The 21,091-nt window shown below is 44.1% G+C and overlaps 2 protein-coding genes across 3 annotated transcripts in view; one reads left to right on the top strand and one right to left on the bottom strand.

Annotated features, from left to right (window-relative positions):
* The window catches only part of LOC146703634 (transmembrane protein 150A-like), a 34,270-nt gene that overhangs the window by 1,280 nt on the left and 11,899 nt on the right, over positions 1 to 21,091 (bottom strand). Inside the window, exons 4-7 of the mRNA XM_085466929.1 lie at positions 20,859 to 20,945; positions 18,716 to 18,783; positions 15,630 to 15,757; positions 431 to 608 (exon numbers count right to left, since the gene is read on the bottom strand). Coding sequence (XP_085323055.1) covers positions 431 to 608; positions 15,630 to 15,757; positions 18,716 to 18,783; positions 20,859 to 20,945 — 461 coding nt within the window. The remainder of the gene's footprint in view (positions 1 to 430; positions 609 to 15,629; positions 15,758 to 18,715; positions 18,784 to 20,858; positions 20,946 to 21,091) is intronic.
* On the top strand, positions 6,326 to 8,912 carry LOC146703635 (uncharacterized). 2 transcript variants are annotated; one of them, XM_085466924.1, is made up of 2 exons: positions 6,326 to 6,374; positions 6,468 to 8,912. In XM_085466924.1, exon 2 carries the CDS (start codon positions 7,217 to 7,219, stop codon positions 8,345 to 8,347), a length of 1,131 nt encoding a protein of 376 aa, XP_085323050.1. In that variant the 5' UTR covers positions 6,326 to 6,374; positions 6,468 to 7,216; the 3' UTR covers positions 8,348 to 8,912. The 2 variants fall into 2 exon arrangements, with proteins under 2 accessions (XP_085323050.1, XP_085323053.1); XM_085466927.1 differs by having other exon boundaries at positions 6,332 to 6,540; positions 6,692 to 8,912.

The raw sequence follows: 21,091 nt of genomic DNA, 5'->3' as shown, positions 1-21,091 counted from the left end.
TTAATGCAAAAGTCATGTAATCAGTACTGTAACAAGTCACTTTCATTACTTTTAAGAAAAGTAACAAATAATGTGCAGTAATACATAACCTTTTTTTGGCTCATTTAACCATCATGAAAGAGAAAGAAAAACTATAGTTATTAAATCTTATATTGACCCATCCATTCACCCTGAGCTCCTTGTTCCTGTCTCTGTGGCTCCATAAATCTACAACTTACGCTGCCATAGGTCCTACAGCCACTAGAGGGTGCCATGTCTCGAAATAAATCTTTCTCATCCAGCTCTGACACAACCCTGCAGGGTATCTATGCCACTGAATGTGGTTTTAAACAAGCAAATAAATAAATGCAAGCAACCTATGTGTTAGGGAACTGTTTCACTAAAAATGTACTGTAGTGCTGGAAGAAACACAGATAAGCTTCAAGGATACTGAGCACCAGGGCGATGAGGGCCAGCAGGGCCATCCCCACTCGTATGTGACCTATCCAGTATTCCTCCTGGGTCTTGGCCAGTCTGTAGGTCAGAGCCGACTGAAGGCACACAAACAGCATGCTGGAGGGGAAGGCGACCCCAGCTCCCACGTAGTGAAGGACTTTAGCAAAATCCACCTGAAAAAAAAGAAAACAAAACAGGCGGATAAACAAAAACTGTTACACTGAGGATCTGGAAGTAGAAACACGGCACGGAAGAGAAAGACATAGTCGGTCTTTCTCAACCACTATGAGAACTATGAGAGCACGGCGCTAACACGTTAACAAGCAACCCACGCTAACGCGCTGACGCCGTCCAGCCCCACGCACGGGGCGATCCACGCTAACTCGCTAACTGTGATTTGCAGCATTAATGCGGTTATGGCGTTAACGTCATTTTAACGAGATTAACGCTGACAGCACTATTTTAAATGCAACTAAAATCCTCCTCTTTTGTGTTTAGGACAAAATAAATTCATGTGATATCACCAACTGTCTTTCATAATGCTCAACATCATCATATAGCAGCCACTGTTTGACTGATGTGAGCTCAGCAACAGGCTTTATTAGATTTTCTGCACTGAAAATCACGTTAACCGGAGGATGAACACTGCCACCCTGTTGACTGGGTGAGGTTTAAATTTGTTGTGTAAACCAAAATATCTTAACAACTCTGGGAAATTTGTGTTATATTAACAAATGTAACATAAATCAATTACTGGATGTATTTCTCTCAAATACGCCTTCAGGCTTTAGTACAAATCTGGAGATGGAAGTTTAAACAAGTCCTTTACTCAGCAGAATATCATTTACACCTCACAGTCTTCTTGTGGGAACATCAGGACAAAACAAAGCTGATAGAAATGCAAACAGAGGTCATTGTGACCCAGCACTGTTACCAAATCATCTGTCACAGGAAGCTGTAATGATACTAATTTACAAAGGAAGCTGGATCATCACCATTATCATCTCTGGCACTGGAGGAGGCGACACGGTGTCAGCTCGAACTCCACACATAACAAGCCGGAAGATTACCCGTCACTGCCATGAGCTCATCTCGTCTCAGCATCACAGACGGAGGAAGTTCATTTTTAATATTTTCTCCTGCAGTCTGTGAGAGCACGTTTTCAAATACAGCAGCTGATTTTATGACGACACATCTCCTGAGCCTGGACTTGTGGTTTATTATGGAGAAAAAGCAGCGGTTTAAGCCGTCTGACCACAGGGAAGAGACCCAGAGAACAAACAAATACTCATTCAGCTTGAGTTATAATTGTGCTTACACCAAGCATCTGAAAGTTTTTTGTTCATGAGCTACTTTTATGTGGGTCGTATCCTCTCATATTCATCTCAGCATTAATTATAAAACTGATTCAAAGAGAAGGGCGAGCAGGAAGATAGATAAATCTTCACATACGAACAGAGGAAGAGGAGTCAAATGCAGGACAGTTGACAGGTAAGCTGAGGCTGTGTAAAATCCTAAAAACAAGCCATGTTCATATACCAAAGGGCAGTCAGGGAGGCCAAACAATCCAGGCAACAGGTCACACAGAAGGAAATAACTACAAACACAAGGAAAAATACTGAGAACACGAGGAATTGTGCGGCAGGAGGTTTATGTCCTGAGGACACTTATTAGAAACAAACAATTACCAAGAAGGGGTCACGAAGAAAGACAAGAAGTAAAACTGACAACAGTGTAAAGAGAACAGTCCAAAAAAGGACCGCCTACCTGCTTTTCCTAACCACTTTTCCTCGACCTCGACGGAAAACATCACGAGGCGAAGGAAAGGAGCGAAGGAGAAATGATGAGTACTGTGCACAGGGATTATTGTCTGCCGTACAGAAACTACAACACCCAGAACATGGACTACAAAATGTGTTTAACACAGCTTTATCTTTATTTTGTGAATTATGGTGCGTTATTATTCCCACGTGTTTTTGCACTACTGTATCGGCCTGCAGGGTTCTCGGGTTTCTCAGTCAGATCCACACTTTGCTCAGGTCATCTGCTCAGCTTCATGCTGCAGAAGCAAGTATCAGCAAACATTTCGATGGTGTTTCCTACGTCCATCTTTATTCAGTGTCTATGTGTGATTTAAACCTTATTGTTGGTGCTAACTTTTTGGGTTTTTCTGGTGATTGTGACGACTGGAATAAAGGTCATAAAACTCTTCTGACTAATAATAAAGAGCCTTCAAAGCTAAAATAACTCCCTGGAGGTCTTGAAATGATCTTGAAAATGTATATATGAATTACTGTGTCAGGCACTGTGGAATAAGACCTGGGACATGGGATGATAAAGGTTTAAAAATGCAGACATACCACCGATGAATGAGACCACAATAAGCTCTTTGTGGAACGATGCATGATGCAGAACAATGCTGCAGAAATTTTCCTTTTCCACGCAGACTCTTGGCCGCATCATTCGTGATTTCCTGAAACTCCAGTTCAGCATTCACCCTTCTTTCTCTGAGACATAAACAGACTGGATGAAGCTGTTTATCATTGTGTCAGAGCCATGCGTGCTTCTACAGTATATGAGCCCATATCACTCAAGACGTCTGCCATGTTTACACTGTGGGAAACACTGCGATTCATTATATAAGACCGAGCATAGAGGGGGAGGGAGGAGGGCGCCACGGCCAATCGGCGAGCAGGGGAGGGTCGCCCTTAATCGATGGTGGGCGAATGGATGAAAAGAACTGAGGCTGCACTGTGCAGTGACTCTGAGATGTATTTGAGGGGGCCCACATGTGCAGAGACAGGGCAGCAGTAACCTGAGACCCCAGCCTCCCTGCATTACTGTGACCTCTGGCAGCGTGCACACGTGCCTGAATATTATCACTTCTATGTCAAAACAGCTCAGACGGCCGCCACATGCACACGCACAGTAGAAGCTGAAGTACTCCGATCTTTTTAATCAGCCCACAGTTTGTCTACTTTATTCTATTGGGACTTTATTTGCACAAATGTTGCTGGATCTGTACTTTATTTAGTCTCAAAATCAGTGCAGACGTTGTGTTTACGTACAACCAGTACAAGATGACACACACTCACATTGCCCTGTGAGTTCATTATGCTATCACTAGTTGTGCAGCTATAGTCCCAGATCAGCTGATCATCAAACCACAGCTCATCCAACTGGTGAATCTTTGGCCTGCTATATTAGCCGGCCCACAGCTGCTGTGTCTCTGCAAGCCACTTTGCAACCCTCCTCCACCTGATCTGTTCATGATGTGTCCGACTGCTTCACCTCCTACCTGAACTAACGATATGCTCAATTTTGTGCATCATGTTAGCGCGTTTCAACAAAGATGATGCAGTTTTGTTTCCACTGCAAAGTGGCCACTTAAATATGTAAAACTGTTATATGGTGGTTGTAAAAACCGTCAGTTAAATCCCTGTTTGTTATTTTAAAAACAAATATTTTAAAAACAAAGGGGTGAATATGATGTTAAAATCAGGCTACATCAGTGCAGTTTACATGTAGTGCAGTGGAGCATTTAGCAGCTAATGGGCCTGATATATATATATATATATATATATATATATATATATATATATATATATATATATATATATATATATATATATATATATATATATATATATATATATATATATTTAAATCAGCAATCACACAGCAAGAATCAGCTGGTTCTGAGCTCAAGGACAACAAACCTCCAAAGAACAAAATGGACCAGAGCACACTGATCACATTAGAGCCTTTACATTTGCAAACATTACTTTTGTCTCCCCTAAAGTATCTGAATCAGTGATTACAGGTTTAAATTAAAGTTAATGTAATGCACCTGTGTTTGCCTGCAGTGACAAGTCATAATATGTGATAAGAAGATTAGGAAAGGCAAAGAATGCAGAAATTATAAGGAAAATCTTTCATGTAATTTGTGTCTTTGAAGTGCTGTGAAGTAATATTAAACAATCCTCACATGTATTGCATATTAAATTGAGTGTAGGATACATCTAGAGCTGTAAAATAAATGTATTGGATTAAAAAGTCCAACATGTCTCAGTGACATGTTCTGCAGTAAAAATCAAGAAATCAAGTGACACAGTTAACTGCACGTAGTTTTCTTTTGCTTCCTATGCGTTTCTTTCCTCTGATCTGCAAACTAAAAACATTCATTATTATCGCGGTGACATTCAGACGCTGCACCGGTGCTGCATTCCTGGCAAAACCAAATCAGCACAGGTTTAACAGAAGATTTCGTGCAAGTCAGAACTTGAAGCACCAAGAAATAAAGGAGCTTGCGCTGTGACCCTAATGTACGCATGTGTGTCCTGAGCATCTGCTGTAAAAACCTACACGTTGGTGCATGTGTTGCAGCTCTTCTCTGTAATGAAGCCATCTTCTATGAATCAGAAGAAAAGGTGAGCCAAAGATTGAGCTTTTTTCTGAAAAATGAACGGGCGCTTTGTCGTGAGAGCGCGCCCTTACATTACACCACGCTCGAGTGTACCGAGGGAAGAAACACAGACGCACAACACGCAGCCAAAATTTTGTTTTTATGATCACAATACCACAGCGAGACAATTTCCAGACAAAACAAACAGAACATCAAAAGGAAATGTGCTTGGAAGCTCTACAAAGAGCTGCGAGTCTGCAGGAGCGAGGATCATCAGAGGCTCTGCAACCGCAACTCAGCAGAAACCCCGTATACGCCAATCCAACATTCACAGCGGTGCGAAAGGACATAATCCAGCTCGTAAGGTCGTAACTCGATTTTTCGAAGACTCGATTGAAATGGGAACGAGAGACAGAGTTGCAGTGCGTGCACGTAGCCACGTTTGCTGAACAATGGGCTGCACCGCAGGCTGAGGTGCACACTGGGTCATTGTGTAACTTCATGTCTTTGATGCTTGACGAGGCTGTGTGAAGCTGGAGAAGGGCTTGGTAACAGGTTTGTGAAAATAGTTATGAAAGTTAATGTTGCTGTAGGAAAGAGGTGTCAAACATAAGGCCCAGGGGCCAAAATCGGACCAGCAGACTCTCCAATCCACTGCACAGCATTCAAAAATGTGAAGGAACAGTAAAAGGACCGCAGCACGCCTCATTCACCGACTTATTCGCCTACAAGAACTTTTTCTACACCCAAGTCCTTTCAATCTAACACACAATTATTCTCTGCTCAAACAGCAGCTTCAGTCTCTTGTCCAAGATACTTGGATACCAGGGATCGAACCATCGGATGACCTGCTCTATGTCCTCAGCCACAACCAGCCCAAAGGTGTCAATTTTGGACTTTTAACTGTATTTTTATAAAGTTTTATAGCTTTACGTTTACTGATAAAGGCTGCACACATGAGTATCCATGTTACAAAAAGGTAGGTAATGGATGTAAGATTATAGATTAATAGATTAAAGAAAAAATGAAATAATGGAAAAGTTCTTGGTTTCTTAACATCTACTAAGGATTTTCTGTTTTTTATATGTAGCCAAGTGAACTAATACTACGCATGGAAAGGGTTTAAAAAGAGGGAATTGTGTTTTTGACTGGTTGCCTGTCTACCGGAGGTCTGTTGTAGGGTTGTCATGGTGATGACTAGACCTCGCGTTTTGGGGGTATACTGTCCCTTTAAGAGCCGCCGTAAGCCAGAGCACGCATGCACTCAAGTTTGTGTCACACTGAGCGCTGTGAGCGGGAGCACTGGAGAGTTAGAGACTGCAAAAGATTCTGTGGCTAGCTACACACGAGGTAAATGTGCTAAAAAGTGTAGCATACTGCAAAATATTGTCACCAGTGTTGTAGTAGACTGTAATTAGCTAAGTTTCTTTAGCAATGACTCCATGTTTGTGACCATTTCTGTACAGTTCTTAACGCGCGACGGATGCATGTTTAATGGTCACGTGCTGTGAAAGGGACTGAAGAGCGGGTTGGCGTGAGTAGTTACAGTGTCCTAACAGATTTCAAAGTTGTTAAGTTTATACTTTTACTCACTTTGCATAACTCTGTATGTTTCTGTTTGATTCAGAGGGGAGATCACTTGCTGTGTGATTCCTGCGTGTGTACTTGTCCTAGCACAGTAGCTGTGTGGAGAAACCGAAGTGAGTTCATGATGTTCTCCCATAGAAATGTATGTTTAAAAGAGAGTTTACAGTGCACTTTATTGCCAGTTGACCTGCGAAGTTGTGGGATGTAAACAATGTGTTTATTTGTTTTGTTTTCTCTTTTTTTGTTGTATTTGTTTCTTGACAGGTCACTACTGTTGTCTATACTGTTTGGATTTAACATGTACATATGATAGTTACTGTTGTCTCAGACCCTGAAAGGCAGTTTAGGCTGAGCCAGTGGAATAGTTAAATTTTGCCGTTTCACTCAAAACTACAGAATTAAAACTGTGCTCCTCCGAGTACAGTCGGAGAATAAAAAAGCCCACAAAAGAGTATTTCCTGTGTCCTGTCTCATTCCCCATGACCGGGCCACATAGTTTGGTGTCAGAAGTGGGATTCTCAGGTTAGTTTTGAGTTTCAGTATAGAGAGACACAGTGAGTGGGGCTTTATAGACAACAGTAGTGGCTTAGAAGATCCCAGTCCTTCCCAGAGGGCGGCAATCGCAGTGTGGACGTCCTGAGGTGGTTCGGTGCAGTGGCAGTTGGTACAACAGGAGCCTGCTTCAGCCATTGGACGAGGAGGGCGCCTGACACAGATTTTGGACTGTTGAATCTCATCTACAAGTGACTGTGGGAATCTGCTGCAGTAAAGACTCAGAGACATTGCAGTATGTCGCAAGAGGACGAAGGGGAAGGTCCTTCAGGGGCCGGAGCTATCCCCACTGAAGACAGTCAAGCTGCCTCGTTGTTTGACAGTGCAGGTAACCCGTTGGTGGAGCTACAAACAAAGATTAACGAACTGAGTAGGAAACATGATGCTGTTATGTCTAGTATTGCTAACATGGGTAATGTTCCAACCAGATCTGTCGTGTACATTCCAAGAGAAAAGGTGATTGTACCTTTTAGTGGGGAACCAGCTAAAGATGCTTACACTGTTGATGAATTCATAGAAGAGGTGGAAAGAGCAATAAGAACTAGGGGTCTGCGTGGAGAGGATCAAACCGACTTTATCCTCTCACAGCTGAAAGGGTCTGCCCTAGAGGAAGTTAAGTTACGTATGGCAGGCCAGGTGAAGCAACCGAGTGATCTCTTTTCATATTTGAGGGAGGCATTTAGAGAGAAGCGCACCACACCACAGCTCTTGCATGCTTTCTATGCACGCCGCCAACTAGATGGGGAAGACCTGCGAGATTATTCACATGCACTCTCTCAGTTGCTCAATGCTGCAATACAGCAGTCCCCTAATGTAGTACCCAACACACAGCTGGCACTTCGGGATCAATTCATTGAAGGTGTGCATGCCCCAAATCTTCGGCGTGAACTACGTAGGCTCACTAGGGACAAGCCTGAGTGTAGTCTCTTTGATGTTAGAGAGGAGGCAATCATGTGGACTATGGAAGATCGTCCACGCAGCACTAATGTGGCCAGACATAGAAATATAGTGAGTGACAGGCCAGATGAAAGCTGTGAAAAGACAACCTCCACCAGTGATGTACAGACAGACTTTACCATGGCTCTGCAAGAGATGGTTAAAATAATCACACAACAGGGTAAAGCCATAGGGGAGTTAACTAATGCAGTGAGGGAGCTCACAACACAGACTGCCAGTTCTGAAGACAGTAGAGGTGTTAAAGCTAAGCCCAAGCCTAAGTACACTAGAGAGGGCCAGCCTATTTGTCTCCGATGTGAAGGGGTGGGACATATGGCCAGACACTGTAATGCACCCCAACAACCTACGAGCCAGTCTGCAACCATGTCCAGTTCCTCGCTAACGGGAAACGGGAACCCTCCATTGCTATGAGCCGGGCAATGCGAGGCAAGTCAGAAGGCTCAAAGGAAGCTCTAACCAAGGAACATTTTCTAGAACATGCTGTTGGTCAGTGCCCTGAAGTAGATATCCAGATAGGTGGTGTATCCCTTAGATGTCTGCTTGACACAGGAAGTAATGTAAGCACTTTGACAGAAAGCTTTTTCAGAAATCATCTCCAGGGAGAGGATGAAGATATGCACTGTACTGCCAAGTGGCTTAAAATCACAGCAGCCAACCAGTTGCCGCTGCCCTATTTAGGCTATGTAGAGTTAGATGTACAGGTCATGGGGCTCACTATACCTGAATGTGGTTTTCTTATAATCAAAGATGATAAAACAGAAAGAGACAATCCCAAATGGTTGGATTTGTCACCCCATGGCATTATAGGGATGAACATTGCAAAACGATGTAGACAGTTAGTACTCTCAGAGTTTGACACCACTCTAGGGGGAGAGCTGGAGTCCAGCTGGAGGAAGGCCTGCCACTGCGTACAAGCTGCTGAGCTTGTGGAAAAGGTGTCTACTGCCCGTGTTGCAAGCAAACACAAAGTGCGGGTGCCTGCCTCATCCCTGACCACTGCCTATGCAAGGGGCCATGGCAAGCAGTTTGGTAGCGCATTGGTTGAACCAGGGAATGTTCAGCTCCCAGGTGGCTTATTGGTGATCCCAACTCTAGTGTCAACTAACAGCCTGGTATTCCCAGTACAGGTGATGAACATCTCACAAGAGGATGTCTGGCTTCCACCTAAGGCTAGACTAGGCATTATTAGTCCTGGCCGCTGCATTGAGGGTGACCCATGCGAGGTGAAATTTGAGCGCATATCTGCCAACCACGAGGAGGTGACTCTTAACCAAAAGGACTGTCAGGGGGCCAACAGCTGCGTACAGGACTTATTAGGAAGATTACACATAGGTGGCACACCAGGACAACAGGCCGAGGTCAGAACTCTTTTGAAAAGGTATGCGGATGTTTTTGCACTTCATGATGAGGATTTGGGGTACACTGATCGTGTGAAGCATGAAATTCCTGTTGTAGATGAAGCCCCTGTTTCTCAGCCATACAGGCGCATTCCACCAAATCAGTACAAAGAGGTCAGGGAGCACATTTCTGAACTGTTGAGAAAGGGGGTGATTCAGGAGAGTTCGAGTTCCTATGCTTCACCAGTTGTTCTGGTACGCAAGTCAGATGGGAGTCTTAGACTGTGTGTAGACTACCGCAGACTAAACGCGAAGACCAGGCGTGATGCGTTTCCACTCCCTCGCATTGAGGAGAGCCTGGATGCCTTGAGTGGTGCAGAGTTCTTCTCAACCATAGATCTTGCCAGTGGCTACCATCAGGTAGCGGTACATGAGAAAGACAGAGACAAAACAGCCTTTACCACACCATTTGGCCTGTATGAATACTTAAGGATGCCTTTTGGGTTATGTAATGCCCCCGCGACGTTTCAACGTCTTATGCAGGCCACAATGAGTGATTTGGTCTTTCAGATTGTATTGATCTACTTGGATGATCTGCTTGTGTTTTCATCAACATTCCAGGATCACATTGTGAGACTGGAGACTGTTTTGAAAAGGCTGAGGGATACGGGGCTGAAGGTTAAGGTTGAGAAGTGCCATTTCCTCCAGCCCAAGGTCAAGTTTCTCGGTCATGAAGTGTCGGCTCAGGGAATAAGCACAGATCCTGACAAGATAAGCGCTGTGGCAAAATGGCCCATCCCTAGTACTGTGAAAGAGCTAAGGTCCTTTTTAGGATTTTGCAGCTACTATAGGAGATTCATTGAGGGCTTTTCCCAAACTGCGGGGCCACTCCATGATGTGGTGAATGTCTGTGTTAAGGAGATAAGTCCTGTCAGGGCTAAACAGCTTTTTGCTTCAGCCTGGACACCGCAATGCTTACAAGCTTTTGAGTTGCTTAAGGGAAAGTTGACTAGTGCCCCTGTTCTAGGCTATGCTGACTTCAGTCTCCCTTTCACGCTGGAAACGGATGCTAGCAGTCTTGGATTAGGCGCTGTCCTGTCTCAGAAGCAGGGGGGAAGGAATAAAGTCATAGCTTATGCTAGTAGGAGGCTCAGAGGGGCTGAGAAGAATGATCAAAACTTTAGCAGCATGAAGCTCGAACTCCTAGCGTTAAAGTGGGCAGTCACCGAAAAATTTAGGAGTTATCTGCTGGGGTCCAAGTTCACAATCATAACGGATAACAATCCCTTGTGCCACCTGCCCACTGCTAATTTAGGAGCCATTCAACAGAGGTGGGTAGCTCAGCTGTCTGTGTTTGACTTCGATGTTAAGTATCGCCCTGGCCGCTGCAACACTGCCGCTGATGCCCTCTCTCGGCAACCAACAGTTGACACGGCAGAACCTGACAGTGAGGATGCAGAATATGATGGCTCTATAGCCATATGTAATGTGCTAAGGGCAGGTACAAGTCTAGGCTCAGATCTTGTCATGGCTGGAGTTGAGGCTTGTAGGATCAGACTGCTGCAGGCCTCCGAACCAGATGGGGAAGCAGTCAGTGAGGCTGTGCTGGGCAACACCCCAACGATGCCTGGTTATTCCAATGCAGAACTCTATCGCTTCCAAGTGTCAGACCCAACAATTGGTGTCTTGAGAGAGTTTTGGAGCAGACAGAAGAGACCCACCTACAGAGAGAGAGGGGGTCTGTCTAAACCGGTACGTTCTCTACTGAAGCAGTGGCCTCGGATCAGAGAAAAGGATGGACTGCTATACCGTGTAATTGAAGATGCTCACCTTGGACAGTGCCATCAGCTGCTACTACCTGCCTGTCTTAAAGAAAAAGTGCTCAGGAGTGTGCATGATCACATGGGACACCAGGGAATCGAACGCACACTGGGATTGTTGAAACAAAGATGTTTCTGGGGAGGCATGTTTGAAGATGTTGAGCACTGGGTGAAGAAATGTCAGAGGTGTGTGTTAACAAAGATGCCTCAACCCAAAGTTCAGGCACCCCACGCTCCATTTTTGGCTACCCGCCCACTTGAAGTTGTTGCTGTTGATTATACCACCCTTGAGCGGGCTACAGATGGTCGTGAAAACGTTCTTGTAATGACTGACGTGTTCACCAAGTTCAGTCAGGCATTTGCCACACGAGATCAAAAAGCAGATACCACAGCTAAGGTTATCCTGAAAGAGTGGTTCCTGAAGTATGGGGTACCAGAGCGCCTGCACTCAGACCAGGGCAGGGATTTTGAAAGCGCAGTGATTGCTGAGCTATGCAAACTGTATGGAGTGAAGAAAACGCGTACAACACCCCACCACCCTCAGGGTAACCCACATTGTGAGAGGTTCAACAGGACTTTACACAACCTCTTGCGTACGCTTCCCCCTGAGAAGAAGCGGCGCTGGCCCGAGCATCTGTCAGAGCTGGTGTATGCTTACAATGTCACGCCGCACTCAACGACAGGGTATTCTCCCCATTACCTGCTGTTTGGGGTCCACCCACATCTACCCGTTGATGCATTGTTGGGCCGGGAGGAAGTGAAGGATGACAAACTGGACTGGTTAGCAGTGCACCAGGAGCGTCTCCAGGATGCACATGCCAGAGCCAGAGAATTTGCCGAACGGAAGGCTGCAGAGAGAGTGGTTCAGCAGCAAGGAAAGGTGTTCTGTCCACCTGTTGACATCGGACAGTTTGTGTATCTCCGTTACCGACCACCAGGAAGGAATAAAATTCAAGATGCCTGGGCAGCCCCTGTGTACAAAGTGGTTGATATCCAAGGGACAACATACACAGTAGTGCCACTGGAAGGAGGGCCGGTGAAAAGAGTCCACAGATCTAACTTGAGGCCATGCGTGGGGTCTATACCTGCACCCAACCCAAGGCTACGTGACCAGGAAGTCAGTTCTGCAGATGAGCACCAAGTGTCTGATACGGAGCTTGAGCATCCAGAGTTTGCCTTGATGGAGGAGGTCCAGTACCCAATGGAGCTGCCAGTGGCTCAGGGACCTGGGAACTTGGTTCCGACGGTCAACGAGCCTGGAAACCAATTGGAGAATGGAACTGAAAATATGGGTGAGGATCTGCTAGGGCAAGAGAGCAGCGACAACCCTGATGACCTCGAGGTGGAGCCAGCAGCTTACCTTCCACCTGGGCCAGGAAGCATTGGATTCTCCAGTGAAGAACCGGTGGCAAAACCTGTTCCAGCTCCTAGGAAAGGAAAGAAAGAGAAAGCGGAGGCCGGTCCACCCACACCTTCTACACGCAGGAGTAGGAGAGAAACTGCAGGGGTCCACACAAACCCATTTAATCTACCTAGGTCAGCATGCAATGCAGTATCCTTCAGTCCAGATGTACTCTCCCAGGTGTTAGCCGGTATGGTTCTCTACACCACCAAACTCAGGGGAATGGTGGATGAGCAGGGGGTCACCGAGGACGTTGACTCGTAGCAGGGGAGAATGTAGCCAAGTGAACTAATACTACGCATGGAAAGGGTTTAAAAAGAGGGAATTGTGTTTTTGACTGGTTGCCTGTCTACCGGAGGTCTGTTGTAGGGTTGTCATGGTGATGACTAGACCTCGCGTTTTGGGGGTATACTGTCCCTTTAAGAGCCGCCGTAAGCCAGAGCACGCATGCACTCAAGTTTGTGTCACACTGAGCGCTGTGAGCGGGAGCACTGGAGAGTTAGAGACTGCAAAAGATTCTGTGGCTAGCTACACACGAGGTAAATGTGCTAAAAAGTGTAGCATACTGCAAAATATTGTCACCAGTGTTGTAGTAGACTGTAATTAGCTAAGTTTCTTTAGCAATGACTCCATGTTTGTGACCATTTCTGTACAGTTCTTAACGCGCGACGGGTGCATGTTTAATGGTCACGTGCTGTGAAAGGGACTGAAGAGCGGGTTGGCGTGAGTAGTTACAGTGTCCTAACAGATTTCAAAGTTGTTAAGTTTATACTTTTACTCACTTTGCATAACTCTGTATGTTTCTGTTTGATTCAGAGGGGAGATCACTTGCTGTGTGATTCCTGCGTGTGTACTTGTCCTAGCACAGTAGCTGTGTGGAGAAACCGAAGTGAGTTCATGATGTTCTCCCATAGAAATGTATGTTTAAAAGAGAGTTTACAGTGCACTTTATTGCCAGTTGACCTGCGAAGTTGTGGGATGTAAACAATGTGTTTATTTGTTTTGTTTTCTCTTTTTTTGTTGTATTTGTTTCTTGACAGGTCACTACTGTTGTCTATACTGTTTGGATTTAACATGTACATATGATAGTTACTGTTGTCTCAGACCCTGAAAGGCAGTTTAGGCTGAGCCAGTGGAATAGTTAAATTTTGCCGTTTCACTCAAAACTACAGAATTAAAACTGTGCTCCTCCGAGTACAGTCGGAGAATAAAAAAGCCCACAAAAGAGTATTTCCTGTGTCCTGTCTCATTCCCCATGACCGGGCCACATATAGACAGATACACAGCGATGTACACATGGATACATTTTTACTAATCTTGACTATGAAAACCAACCTTTTTAAGGACTTTTAAGGACCCAAAATGATTTATTTGAAGCCAGGAAATCTGCCCTGAGCTTTATATAGAAGCTGACACGGCTGTTAAATATAAATTACATCACAACGATGTGATCGTGTCAGCTGCACTGATGTTCTTGGAACATTAACTGTATAAACAACGCGTGAAAATTACACACAGCTCTGAGTTTTTAACACTCGCTCCTGTTTGCTCCCCTCGCTGCCTCCTCTCCCCACTCTGGCCTTTCACAGCTGCCTTCAATCCACATTGGAGCCCATGGATGTATAAACACACCATAATCCCACCACCCAGGTATTAGTCAGTCCTTGGGAATATGCATTGGAGCCTCTACTGTAGGTTTTCTCTATTTACATGAGAGCCTTTAGTTGATACATGGCAGATCTTGCAGAGGAGAAACTGTTTAATAAAGGTTACTGCTAACTCAGTGTTTGCACAGACACAATTAATGAGATATGAGCTTTAACATCAACTTTATGAATGAAAAAATGAAAGAAGAGTCTCAGTCAACTTTAGGTGCAACATAAGGGGAGGAGTTAGAGAAAAAATGCATACAGGTTAGGTCTTTTATCCTGGTAACTCTGTTTTTCTCACGTCAGGATAAAAAAATCTGTCCTGAAAAGAGCGTTTGATTCCAAACAAATACGGTCCCTCATATCATAGTTTGGTTTACAGTGGACTTAAATGAACAAAGTGGTGATCCTGAATGGTATCTCAAAGTCTGGATGCAGGTGAAAGTTGTTTCATTCAACAGACTGGTATGTGCTTCCCTCTTCCCTCAGAGATTAGCTGCCCATTAGCTGAGTTTCTGTTCTGGCTGAGGGGAGGCAGGTCAGTCTGACCTTCTTCATGGTCATCACTTAAATTACCTCCATGCTGTTTGTTACATTCAGGCCTTCTGCTTTCAACTGACCCATAAATCATGAAGTCTTATCTCTGCTGTGTGGCCTGAACACGGCATCAAGCCCGTTCTACCTCCTACTTCACTGCAGTAAATGTGGAAAAGCACAAAGTTACCCAGGTGTTAATACATTTTCTAAAACCAGCAAATGTTGTGTTGCAGGAAAAAAAAAAAACAGTGCACCCAGATTAGTTTGTTTTTAGGCTACACATGGATTACAAGCTTCCACCTCAGTTTCAAAGAAAGCAGCTGCACAATAGCCGGAGGTGCCGTGAATCACACACAGTGAGATTTCCATCTCTGATTATGTAACTTACTTTTTGCAGCTTTTTTTGCAGGATTTTTGCTTTTGTATCTTTCACGTATTAATATCACCCCTCAATTGATGTTGTTGAACGATTGCATAAGAATGATTTGGGGCCTGTCAGGCCCACTATCCCAGTTTCTCTCCCCTGTAATGTCTGTAAAGTCGATCAGATGGAAAATTGGCAGGATTCTGAATGAAACTGGGACAGAGTTCATAAAATTTGAGTTAATTTAACTGTGAGGATAAACATTAAGTCGTTTAGGAATAATTGCAGGATCCTATCCTCTGAACAGAGTCTGCCTAAAACCACGTGCGACTCTTTTTTACAGGGATCTCTCCTAAAAGAGAGGAGTTAAAGTTTGCAGAAGAATAAAAAACTTCCACTATTATCACCCTTGATTTACATGAAGTGAATGATTACACAGGCAGGGATGAGAGCTGTGGGCGAAGGTCAGCGTGAACAGATATTTACTGTCACTGCTGCTCGTGTGCTGTGAGTCTATGAAAAACTGGGCTGACAAACATTATCCAGACTTTTTTGATCTCATTGACTCTGACTGGATTAATTACCTGGAAGTTTCCCACCATGATGAGCCCCGCGGCGCAGAGCCACCCGGCGGAGAGGCCGGCGGTGTTGAGGATGCAGTTCTGGTGCTTCTCGATCACGTGAGCGTAGCGCAGCAGGCCGATCAGCATCACTGGAGGAAGTGAGGAAAAAAGGAAATGAAAAATCGGGAAGAAAGGACCGTTTTTGTTGGTCAAAAAGTTATGTAACCACATTTTTTTCTCTTCCAGGAAGAGAAGCTCACACTACAAACTCTACCTGAGGTGTTTATGATTACTCCAGCGGGATGAGCTCCATCTCTACAGAGCAGAAAAATAACCTCAGGGCAACAAGCATGAAGCTTAGTCCTCTCTGAAACTGATTTGCTTAGGCTGCTTGGAGGCAGCAGACAGAAGGCTTGCATCATTTGTACTAAAAGGGTGACGCTGCTGGTCCATTCAATTCACTACAGAGTCAGATTAACAGCACAGATAGTCTTACAAAATTCTAGCATCACTGGATTACAGTTTATAACAAAGTACATGTCCTCAAGTTCTTCACTGAAGTACTAGTTCAGTATACTTGCAGCTTATTTAAGTATTTCCATGTTATGCTACTTTTTGCCTCGATTCTACTACGTTAAAGATGCAAATGTTGCGTTTTGTACTCCACACTGTTTATTTTAAAACATTAATTCCTTCTTATTTTACTGACAGGCAGTGTACGGACAAAGGTTTTAGCCCACACCTCTTAATCTTTTAATTCAGGTGTTTTCAGTGCCATTGTCACCAGTGTATAAACTGAAGAACTTAGCCATTCGGTCTGCCTTGACAAACATTTGTGATGTAAAGGGTTAATCTGAGGGTTAAAGGGTTATCCTCCATGTAAAGTTACAGAGCGGGGACACAGAGTGCTGAAGCATCTAGAAAAATCCCCAGTGCTCTGCTGAATCAGTAAATGCAGAGCTCCAAACCTCCTCTGGCAGTAACATCAGCACAACAGCTGTGCACCAGGAGCTTCATGGCATGGCTTTCCAGGGCCAAGTAGCTGCTGAAGGTGTGATGTGCAGGGGAATCAGTACTAGTATCCTTACAGTATGATTATAGATAAAGCTACTATCTCCACCTGCAACATTGAAATGATCACCAGTTAATTTAACATGCATATCTTTGGAACTGTGGGAGGAAACTGGAGTACCAAGAGAAACGCCATGCAAGCACAGGAAGAACATGCAAAGGCAAATCAAATTTCAAGGTGTGTACCAACTCAGGTCCCTGCTTTAGCCACACCATCATTTTTGCAACTATAAGACTTCCAATGCCCAAACTGCACAGAATAAACCTTTAGTCGTGCTCAAAGCTAAAGCTTGATGATTCTGCACATCCCTGTGTGAGCAGATTCCTGATGTCTGTTTATGAAACGTCGCCTTCAAAGCTTCGCAGCAGTTTCACACGGCTCTCCCACCCTCCTGTCTGATGATCATGCCGTTCACATCTGGCACTCATCTCCCTGCAAACTGCAGAGAGCGACTGTTTTGATGTTCCCGTGGGTTGTCCAGCAGCGAGCACAGTGGTCCGTTTGTGGCGATCGAGTGCACGCCACGATAAGACTCCGTGTTTTGGGTTCTGGGTTAGGCGTGCGTTTCTTGGGCTGCTGCACAGCAAGAGTTTGACATTTACCATTCTTCTAACCTCACACTACACCTTTGAATTAAACAAACTCCCCCACCAATATAAACTGAGCATTGTTTATGAAAGGGGAATAAAAAAAGAAGGAAAGCTTTTGATGTGGGAGAAATGAGCTCGCTCACAAACCCTAATTTTTGCAGACTTCACCGAAATCATCCATAAAAATGGTAATTACAGGAACAAACTTGTTGTTCCTGTATTCCTGCAAAGAGAACAAGAGGTCCTTCCTTTAAGTATTTATCTATTATCCTTCAAGTCAAATTAAGATGTTGTCATTCCTTGACTTGGAAAGAGCACTGCTCAGCCCGGGGTTGGGACACCACGGACCAGGACCGCAAAGTTACACACCAGGGCACAAATGTTTGATGCGCTTTTGCCAATTTAAGACAGATTTTGAGAGCTACGTATCAGGCATCTGTGGTCTAATGAAATAGAAAGTGACAAAAGCAAGAGAGCGAAAAACAAGAGAAGTAAAGTTTTCTATTAAGCTCTAAAGCTTATTTTTCTCAAGTCTTTGTCGCTGTTTCAGACTATTTTCTCTGATTTTCGTGTCTTTTGCCACAATGAAAAAACACCAAGATGAAGCCCTGAAAAACTTTTGTGCCCCATGGATGGAAAAACAGTGACTGTGTGTTAACAGCCAAGTTCTGAGATAAATCTGGTTCAGGGAAAAAGCCTGAGCTGGAACGGGTTAACAGGTTTTTAAACTTGCCCAAATTCCAGCATTTTCTCAGAAAAGCAGCATGAACCTGGTGTTCATAGGGGAGAGGTCACCTTAAATAAATGGCTCTGTATCGAGAGCAAATAGGCAGCTTCAGTCCAGGACACTCGGGTCAAAGGGTTGACAATATACTGCAAAATGTGTGTGAGTTCACGTTGGATCACAGGAAGCTCCCAACACCAGGAAATTGTGTCTGACTGAGGCTCCTACAGTCGCTTTCAAATCTGGAAAGAACTGCATTCCTTTGAGGCAAACTTCCATTTATGCATTTCCAAAAAGTTGATCAGGGTGAATTCCCTGAGTGTACATTATCAGAATCCTGGCAAACATTTTTAAAGCAAATATAGAAAAAGAGCCAATATACCCTCTGCACACCGGGCAACGAACCCTGAGCAAACCACAGAAAATCAATGCTTTTGGCACACAGAGTAGCTGTCCGTATGGTCAGAGGGTGAATGCTTGTGGGTCATTTTATTCAGAAAAAAGCAGTATCGATGGCCTAGATTGAAGTTTTCTCTCAGATTGAGGGCTGAGGCCAGAGCTGGCCGTGGATTCTGGGGAACAGAAAGTTGGCCGGAGCCTCTCCAGCTGAAAAAACAAGTCCTGTTCGACCAAGATGTTGGGTAAATATGTACGAGAGTAAAAAAAGAAAAAATACTATAAAAGCTGAATATTTGTAGACCAAAACCATCCTGGTTCTTACCCATAAAGGATCCGGTGCTGCATATGAGGCTGAAAAAGCAGCTTTCAGGTGGCAGAGTTCCACATTTACTACAATGGAAACACAGACGAGAGGAGGGTGGTTAGTAAGGGCTGTACTCAAACTACGACCCCCTGTGCTTGCTGTCATATACCCCCTTCTCCATATTTTACTTTTTTTTTTACTGTGCACAACTGGAAAACCCATATTTGTGTGCTTAGCTGCTCTGTGATACTAAAAACCTGCCAGCATTTTTTCTATAAATATAGAGTCTTTGTGGGAGGTCAGAAAGAAGGACACACATCTGTATCTCCAGCTCAAAAGCATCCAAAACATTTTCCCATCTAGACACAATAAGCCGATTAGATTTTAATCTTGTCAGCAACACTTATTCAGCACCCTGGATGTTTTTGTGGGGGGAACATAAGACTTGTGAAGCACTTAACAAAAGCCTTTCTTTCTGCAGAGGTGAGGAGGAGCCTCGCTCGGGCAAGTGCGGACTTATCTAAGATCACGATCTTCACTGCAGCTGCTCGCCAAATATCACTGCAGTTTATCTGAAACCGGATTAGTTAAAGAAGCGGGTGACATCACTTTCTGGAGCTACATGTAAGACTTGCAAACCCTAAAGCAACAGTTTCAGCTGATGTTTGTAACGCTGCATGGAAACAAAAACTGATTTTCAGCCCCATGAACAGCTGCAGATCTCGTGGATTCCTGACAGTTCACAAGGATTTACAGGTTGAAGCAGGCAGGTTTTTAAACTCTGAACTTTCGTAGCTTGTTAGTCCCTATTTCATGGATGTCAGATGCTTAAATTGGGTCAATGAGCTTACACTGAGGGCTAGATGTGAGTTTGCTTTAATTTAATCCCCAAAATAAAAAACTACCTTGGATTTATTGGTTCATGTCCTATAAAAGCCTCTTTACCTGCACTTTAAAACAGTCATGCAGTAGCATTTCCTCTGCCTTATCTATCATGATGAAACTTTGTTTTTCCAGCTCTGACACTTTGATATTTGGCTTGCATAAATATATTCTGTGAGTTCAACGACTTTCTGAAGACTTTGTTTGATGTCCGTGGCTCCACATTTCTGCTGGTGTGTTTTAAAAATGACAACACAAAGAGTCTCAGACTGTCTTCTTCCTTTTGCAGCTTTTCTTGTGTTATTTCAATTAGTAGTTTTAGTAAAACAGGAAAATTTTGTTTCTTTTTTTAGAAAAGGACCAAAAATCAAGCACGTGCTTGCTCCAACTGAACAAAAGCAGCCAACCTCGAAAATAAACCACTGACCACAGCAGGGCGGTTTGCTGTGTCACATCATCTGACATCTGTGGTCAGATCATGTGTACAGCATAACTTTTTTTGTGTTTCAGTGAAATTGTTATTACTGCAAAAGCAGAACTAGGACCGTCAGTCTGCTTCCTCTTTGTGGTTTAATGAAGGATAGGGCAGGAATGACTGCAACGTGCAGCCGTTCTGTTCTTTGAAGTTCCCAAATGCTACAAGAAACCAGGAGTTTAGCAGGTAAGCACACAGCAGCAGCAGCCAGCTCTGTTCTAGGATGCCCTCTGGACCCAGTGGAGGTGGTGAGTGACAGGAGAACGGCGGCTAAGCTGTCATCCCTGATGGACAACATCTCCCACCCCATGCAGCAGACTGTGACAGCACTGAGCAGCTCCTTCAGTGGGAGACTGCGGCACCCACGGTGTGGGACGGAGAGATTTCGCAGGTCTTTCCTCCCCACTGCTGTCAGACTCCATAATAAAGACTTTAACTGATCAAGCACACACATCCATACATATGCAATAATACTAAGTGCAATAATCCTTTCTGTCATCGTTGTATTTTTACTCAGTTGTATATAGTATTTGTATTTGTATTCTATTTTTATCTTATTGTATATTTATTTTATTTTATTCTACTGTATATAGTATTTTATTTTATTCTATTCTGTACAGTTGTGTACTGTATTTATTCTTATTGTATTCTAATTTTTGCCTCATAACTTTTGCACTGTCCACTTCCTGCTGTGACAAAACAAATTTCCCACGTGTGGGACTAATAAAGGTTATCTTATCTTATCTTATCTTAGCATGGAAATTAAAGTCCACCTGTAACACCCGCAGAGGTGGGCTCACTGACCTGATGAGTGGTATGTTGTCCAGGGTGCAACACAGTACAGGTCCCCTCTGTAATGGAAGCGGCTCCACACAGGACTCATTGTAAACCCTAGAAAAACACACATGTGCATCCATTTATTTCAGTTATTCAACATGATTCAGTGTTCGGAACAATCGTTATCTCTCAGAGCGCCGAATTTCTTGCGGTTGCTCGAATTTCTTAAAGTAGGATGGGAGGCCTTCAACTATCAGCCC

Source organism: Copadichromis virginalis, linkage group LG8 (assembly GCF_057382275.1).
Source record: "Copadichromis virginalis isolate Kocher_CV1m ecotype Utaka linkage group LG8, C_Virginalis_male_GT1.1, whole genome shotgun sequence".
In the NCBI taxonomy this organism is placed as follows: domain Eukaryota; kingdom Metazoa; phylum Chordata; class Actinopteri; order Cichliformes; family Cichlidae; genus Copadichromis; species Copadichromis virginalis.
Note: the sequence above shows the minus strand (reverse complement) of the source record. Positions and strands in the feature narration are given on the sequence as shown.

Coding starts and splice junctions, on each gene's coding strand:
- LOC146703635 (XM_085466924.1), top strand. CDS start 7,217: ATGTCGCAAGAGGACGAAGGGGAAGGTCCTTCAGGGGCCGGAGCTATC.